The sequence below is a fragment of the Garra rufa genome, chromosome 8 (genome assembly GCF_049309525.1).
Source record: "Garra rufa chromosome 8, GarRuf1.0, whole genome shotgun sequence".
Lineage (NCBI taxonomy): Eukaryota > Metazoa > Chordata > Actinopteri > Cypriniformes > Cyprinidae > Garra > Garra rufa.
In genome coordinates this window covers 51,140,501-51,147,550 of record NC_133368.1, presented here as the reverse complement: position 1 = coordinate 51,147,550, position 7,050 = coordinate 51,140,501, and the positions used below count along the sequence as shown (strand labels likewise).

The 7,050-nt window shown below is 40.0% G+C and overlaps 2 protein-coding genes across 2 annotated transcripts in view; one reads left to right on the top strand and one right to left on the bottom strand.

Moving 5' to 3' along the window:
- Window positions 1-868: 868 nt before the first annotated feature.
- On the bottom strand, window positions 869-2,679 carry LOC141340251 (uncharacterized). Its single transcript, XM_073845172.1, has 3 exons — window positions 2,662-2,679; window positions 1,801-2,463; window positions 869-1,243 (listed from the first exon to the last, which is right to left on the bottom strand). Exons 1-3 carry the CDS (start codon window positions 2,677-2,679, stop codon window positions 869-871), a joined length of 1,056 nt encoding a protein of 351 aa, XP_073701273.1.
- Window positions 2,680-3,111: 432 nt separating this feature from the next.
- The window catches only part of LOC141340249 (uncharacterized), a 37,953-nt gene continuing 34,014 nt past the window's right edge, over window positions 3,112-7,050 (top strand). Inside the window, exon 1 of the mRNA XM_073845171.1 lies at window positions 3,112-3,201. Within this exon, the coding sequence (XP_073701272.1) occupies window positions 3,112-3,201 (90 nt within the window). The remainder of the gene's footprint in view (window positions 3,202-7,050) is intronic.

The window sequence follows — 7,050 nt, the reverse complement described above, 5'->3', positions numbered from 1 at the left end:
CGTTTCGCGCCGCAGGATGGCTATTCGCGTCTTTGCATTGACTTAACATGTAAATCACTCGGGCTTGCCGCTTCATTCGCGTCCGGTGTGAACGCACCTTAATAATACTGTGCAGTGCACAAAATCAAGATCCGAAAGATGGTTCATTGTGTTCATTGTTCATGATATTCATTTATAAATGATGTGCACCCGTTTATTATTAGTTCGACATTTTAGCATGCAAATAAAGGGAAGGGCTTCAAGATATCGGCCCTAAATATCGGCCAAAAAATCGGCAGCACATATCGGCCATCGGCTGACCCTGACCTCTAAACATCGGCAATGGCCATAGAAAAACCCATATCGGTCGACCTATACAGAGGAGTCCTGGATGCCATAGTAAGACTATTTGTAGACATGATGGCAGCCAGTGTTGTGGATTGGGTGAAGGGGGTTTGTGATCATTTGTTAATCTAATGAAGAATTGATTATTTGGTGAATCTAATGAACTGTGTGTCTGATTGGTCCGGACCCTACATTATTTATTTATTTTTTCCGAGCAGCACATAGGCAACAAGGAATGTCGGTTTGTAGAGTAATTTATAACAGCTTCAGCTGTGGCTCAACCAATCAGAATCAAGGACTGTCCATTTGATACATTTTGGTTGAAACTCTTTCCACACTGAGGGGATATGGCAGCCTTCTCTCTATTGTGAATTTTCATGTGCCTGTTGAGATTTCTTTTTAAGAGTGAAACTCGTTCCTCACTATTGACAGGTAAAAAGGCTCTCTATAATGTGAATTTTCTGGTGGACGTCAAAGTTTCCACTTTGATCAAAGTTCTTTCCACTCTGAGGGGATCTGTCAGCCTTCTCTCTATTGTGGATCTTCATGTGCTTGTCAAAGCTTTCTCGTTGACTAAAACTCTTTCCACACTAGTTGCACTTGTAAGGCTTCTCTTCTCTCCAGTGTGAATTCTCATGTGAATGTTAAGGCATCTTTTACTGGTGAAACTCTTTCCACAATGTTGGCAAGTAAAATGGTTCTCCAAGGTGTGAATTCGCCTGTGGGCATAAAGGGTTTGTTTTCGATTGAAACTTTTCTCACACAGATGGCAGGTGAAGGGTTTCTTTCCAGTGTGAACTTTCATGTGGTTTGTAAGTTGTAATTTTATGCGGAAACTTTCCACACTTATTACAGGGGTAAAGTCTCTCTCAGGGTGAACCCTCAGGTGGACTCTAAAGTTTCCAGGATTACTGAACTTCTTTCACACCATTTGCAGATGAAACACTTCTCTCCTGTGTGAACTTTCATGTGCCTTCTAAGGGTTCCCTTTCGAGTGAAACTCTTTCCTCACTGTTGGCAGATAAAAGGCTTCTCTCCAGTGTGAATTTTCACATGAAATTCAAGGTTTCCTTTTTGAATGAAACTCTTTGCACACTATTGGTAGTTGAAAGGCTTCTCTCCTGTATGAACTCTCATGTGCCTTTCAAGGGTTCCCTTTCGAGTGAAACTCTTTCCACACTGTTGGCAGATGAAAGGCTTCTCTCCAGTGTGAATTTTCATGTGAAGTTGAAGGTTTCCTTTTGACCGAAACTCTTTCCACACTGTTGGCAGGTGAAAGGCTTCCCTCTTGTGTGAATTCTCATATGGAATTTAAGGTTTTTATTTTCACTGAAACTCTTTCCACACTGTTGGCAGGTGAAAGGCTTCTCTCGTGTGAATTCTCATATGGAATTTAAGGTTTTTATTTGCACTGAAACTCTTTCCACACTGTTGGCAGATGAAAGGCTTCTCTCCAGTGTGAATTTTCATGTGGACTTCAAGGTTTCCTTTTTGAATGAAACTCTTTCCACACTGTTGGCAGGTGAAAGGCTTCTCTCCAGTGTGAACTCTCATGTGCCTTTTAAGGGTTCCCTTTCGCGTGAAACTCTTTCCACACTGTTGGCAGATGAAAGGCTTCTCTCCAGTGTGAATTTTCATGTGAAGTTCAAGGTTACCTTTTTGAACGAAACTCTTTCCACACTGTTGGCAGGTGAAAGGCTTCTCTCCTGTGTGAACTCTCATGTGCCTTTTAAGGGTTCCCTTTCGAGTGAAACTCTTTCCACACTGTTGGCATATGAAAGGCTTCTCTCCAGTGTGAATTTTCAAGTGAAGTTCAAGGTTTCCTTTTTGAACAAAACTCTTTCCACACTGTTGGCAGTTTAAAGGCTTCCCTCTTGTGTGAATTCTCATATGGAATTTAAGGTTTTTATTTTCACTGAAACTCTTTCCACACTGTTGGCAGATGAAAGGCTTCTCTCCAGTGTGAATTTTCATGTGGAGTTCAAGGTTTCCTTTTTGAATGAAACTCTTTCCACACTGTGGGAAGGCGAAAGGCTTCTCTCCTGTGTGAACTCTCATGTGCCTTTTAAGGGTTCCCTTTCGAGTGAAACTCTTTCCACACTGTTGGCAGATAAAAGGCTTCTCTCCAGTGTGAGTTTTCTTGTGGACTTTAAATTCTCCTTGTTCAGTGAAACTCTTTCCACACTGAAAACAAGTGAAAAAACCCATAGTTTTTGTCTTTGGAGCTCTTTTTTGTGTAGAAGTATTTTCTGACTGTAAGGAACAAAACGATTTTTCTCCAGTTATGAAATCATGAAGATTCTCATACTGATCTTTCTCTTCAGTTCCAATCAGTACTTCCCTCTCCTCTTTCATTGCTGTTGGGCCTGAGGTGGGAAAACAAAAGTTAATGCCACAAAGCAGGTAACACCAAAACATAGATATGTAATGCATGTTTGCTAGATCTCATATCATGGCATCCAAACCTGATCATCGTCGCCTGGTCTCCTATAGAGTTTAAGCTGGCTGCTCTACAATTTACTCAATCTAATAGTTAAGGAAACCTAGATACAGACTGATCTCAATTATGATGTAACATTTTTTTGTCTCCTATGGGATCAAATGCAACAAACTTAAGAGAGACCAAACTAAAAAAATAGGAAAAAGTACAAACTCCCCACTCAACCTTCAGATGAAACATTCATTGTCCCTCAATCTCTTTGTGTCTTCCTAATGTTAACATTATGTTTGGTTAAACCCTGACACAGTTTTGACTCAGCAACCCTGACAGAAGAAGACACCGAAACAATGACTGCTGAAGAACGGCTGTGGAGAATGTGGCAGGGCGGTCAGAGGTTGGAACGGTATTTGGCGGATTTTATTGAGCTTTACCATCAGGTGAACTGGCCCGACGCCTCACGCCTAAATATTCAATTTGTTGCGATCTCCCTGTTCACGATTTCCCTTTGATTGAATTGATCAACATCATTCTTAACTTAATCGGCTCTAACTTCGAGATCGAAAACAAATAGAGGATTAATGTCAGATGGCGGTCGCCCCTTGAGTTTCCGGCCAAAATGGCAGCCTCACCAGAGTACACAGACAAGATGGCTACCTCCCGAGCGCCCTCCAGTGTCTGTACTACCTCCCGAGCGCCCTCCAGTGTCCACTCCTTCAGACCACCCTCCAGTGTCCGCTCCTCCAGAGCCCGCTTTGCTAGAAGGCCCTTCTCAACCACTAAATTCAGCCAAGAAATTTTTAAATGGGGGGGGGGGGGGTGCATTCGGCCCGGCCCCTACTGCTGTAAACCTATGGCACCCCCCCGCCCCCCCTTTAAAAATTTCTTGGCTGAATTTAGTGGTTGAGAAGGGCCTTCTAGCAAAGCGGGCTCTGGAGGGAGCTCTGGAGGAGCGGACACTGGACCCCCTGATCCGCCATGGCCTCATTAACTGGCTGCCCAGCCATGGCCTCCTGAACTCCCAGATCCGCCATAGCTCCCTGATCCGCCCTCGAGGCTTTCCCAGACTACCACGTGTATCCTTGTCTACCCTGTCTTTGCACTGTTTCTGATTTGTCATTCTGTTAACTTTGCTTTCTCCCATAGACCTTCTGTGTTGATTTGATTATCGTCTTCACCTGGTCTTGTAATTAGTCACTCTATATAAGTTGTTTGATCATTCTTTGTGTCGTCTTAACGTTATGTTTGGATCCCGCTTTTGAGTTAATAAAATACTTTGTTTGATTTATTCTGGACTTCAAAACCAGCTACTCTAACACTTACTAGAAAAACTCCATGAAAAAGTGTAATCTGTTCCATAGTCTCAAAGAGGTTTTATGAGTTTTCAAGTATGTGCAGTAAGGTGATTAATGTTTTCTGACATTGTATTTTATTGTTACAACTTAAATGCATGATGTCATAACAAATGGCCAGTGTGAAAGTAAGATCTTCTCAGCTGCACTTGAAGGCAGCATTAGTATGTGATCTCAACACTTGTCAAATGTCAAAACATTTCTACACTTGTGTGACATTATTCATAAATATCAATAATTTCTGTAGAGACTTCAGGTTTGAGAATAAAAACCAACCTGTTTGTTCCTTGGTATCTTTATGTTTGACTCTAAATGCTTCTTCAATGTTCATGTCTTCATTCTCCTCTTTAATAAACTCCATATTTGTTTGGTCTTCAGTATCTTCATGTTTGACTCTAAATGCTTCTTCAATGGTCATGTCTTCATTCTCATCTTTAATAAACTCCATCTTTGTTTGTCGCTCAGTATCTTCATGTTTGACTCTGAATGTTTCTTCAATCTTCATGTCTTCACTCTCCTCTTTAATGAACACCATCTTTATAATAGTGTTACATGGATCTCTGTTGCTTCTCCAGGAGTTTTTCTGTGTGTTTGAACACTTTTTCCTGTTTAATATGAGAATAATTAATAGAAAGAAAAATCAATGCAAACTCATCTCTGGGTACGTCTCAATCAGCTGCTAGTTCAGTAGTCAGTGCACTAGTAAGACAGTCAGAGAGTTAATAGACTTGTATGTTAAATGTATAAAATATATACAAATTACACAGATCGTTCATATTTAGATAGATATTTTGATTTAGGGTGGATTCTTAGACTATGAGCACTTTTATGTACTTTGGTCGTGTTTTAAAAATACAAATAATTTTGGACAAATTCCTCTTTCTTGTCAAGCTACCAATAAAACCAACTTAAAATGATTTTCCCTACCGGTAACACTTTATTTCGATGGTCCATCTGTTGACACTCTACTAGTTATCAGTATTCCTTTAGTTGCATGTCAACAGTGCATCAGTTGACATTCAACAACATTGTTTCAACAGACAAGCAACATACATTCAACTAACTGCCTGTAGATTATAAAGTGCATGTTAGTTTCTAATCTATAGAGTTTACAAAAAGTGCATGTTGACTGGCAGTATGTCTTTTTCAACATGTTATTAACTAATAGTCAGCAAACTTTCTGTAGATTGTGTTACCATCTTCTAAATTGTCTACCAACTTATTAAAATTAATCTGTCAGTTGATAGTCTACAGTCATGTCCACATATGATCAACAGCATATTATATCATCCTTACTTAAGAGCCTCAAATACATCAAATTAATAATTACTTAACCATCTCATTTTTATCAAAATCACGTTTGTTATCTGTTGATAGTTAACTAAACATTAGTTGTGCATCTGTTGTGTGTCAACTAATCTAAAGTTTACATTCAGCAGACTATTAGTAGGCATTCTCAACTAAGCATTTGTAGATATATTTTAGGACTATCCAATTAAAGTGAAAAAGAGTTGATAACAGTAGAAAGTCAATAAACTATCAACAGAACACATACAAGCATGCATTAATTGTAGGGGTGTGACGAGACAATTATCTCACGAGACGAGACGAGATTTTGGGTTCACGAGAACGAGACGAGACGAGATTTTTTAACTTTTTTAAAATAAATCCTCAATGATGAAATATATAGGGGACAATAGTATGGGGTTATTTTTGTTTCTTTATTATTCAAACAAACATACTGAGTTTGAGAGTAAAACGAATTATTTTGTAATTAAAAAATAAAAGTTTGCAAAAAAAGTCTTCTTAAATCTCAAAAATAAAGAAATTGATAACAAAATTATTTGCAGTGCGTGTCAATTTTTTTACAATCTTTATTTTTCTTTGTGCACTTCAAATGCTTTTCATCGCGAAACCACAAAAGTTGCTCTCTTTTCTGCTGTCTTTTTTTGCGGGTCTAAATTTTTTGTTTGCGAGCTGAAAAGTTTTGCTTGCGAGTAAAGATGAATCTCAGTGGGCGGTCTCTACCTACCAGGATGAAAGGCCTTTTTCTATTGGTCACTCTCGATTGAAGTGACCACGCCCACTACGTTTCCCCGTTGCTGCCGCAGTCAGTCTGACTGAGGAGCCAGTGAGTGAGGTTCTATCAGCCATGGCGAACAAAAGGGTGTTTACTGAGGAAGATAACTAATTTAACGTCTTAAACTGAGTGACAAGTGAATTTATGTAGTCTCTCTTCTCATGCTCACCCATTTAAATACGTGACATTAGCTAAGCTCGCCTAGTTCGGTGATACCGTTGAATAGGTTTAATTAGCCAGTGTAGCTAACGTTAGCTGCCAGAGCCCCCAATAGTAAAGCGTCAGGCCATTATTTTAATATTTTAGATTAGCGAGAAAGGTCCTGGCAAATCGCTAGGTTGGGTCCTCACAGATGAAAAAAGAAAAGGGTGTTTTGGAGCGTCTGATGCCCATATGTACATAAACACCACTAACCCTGTAAACGTATTCAAAACACGTGAGCATTCATTATAAAAACACTCGCTGAATGATGTGTTGTAGTGCATATACAGTGCGTTTGCGCATCAGTAATAACGGACACTTTTTTTTGATAGATGATGATTGTAATCAAGGTAAAGACCACCATGACCACCAGCAGGAGTCGTGCAGTAGCGGTATCAACATTAAGTGACATGGCATCTGACGCACGGAAGCTGCGGCAGCAGTGACCGTGACACGGTCCATCTGCAAATGTCACAAGTGTCACTGGCACTGAGCAGTGGCATGTGCCAGTGGCTCCAGTGCGTCAGATGCCATGTCACTTAATGTTAATACTGCCTCTGAGTTGTAACATGAAGTAACACACGCCGTACAAGTGTCCGTTATTACTGATGCGCAAACTGTATATGCACTACAATACACCATATTTCTGCTTGAAC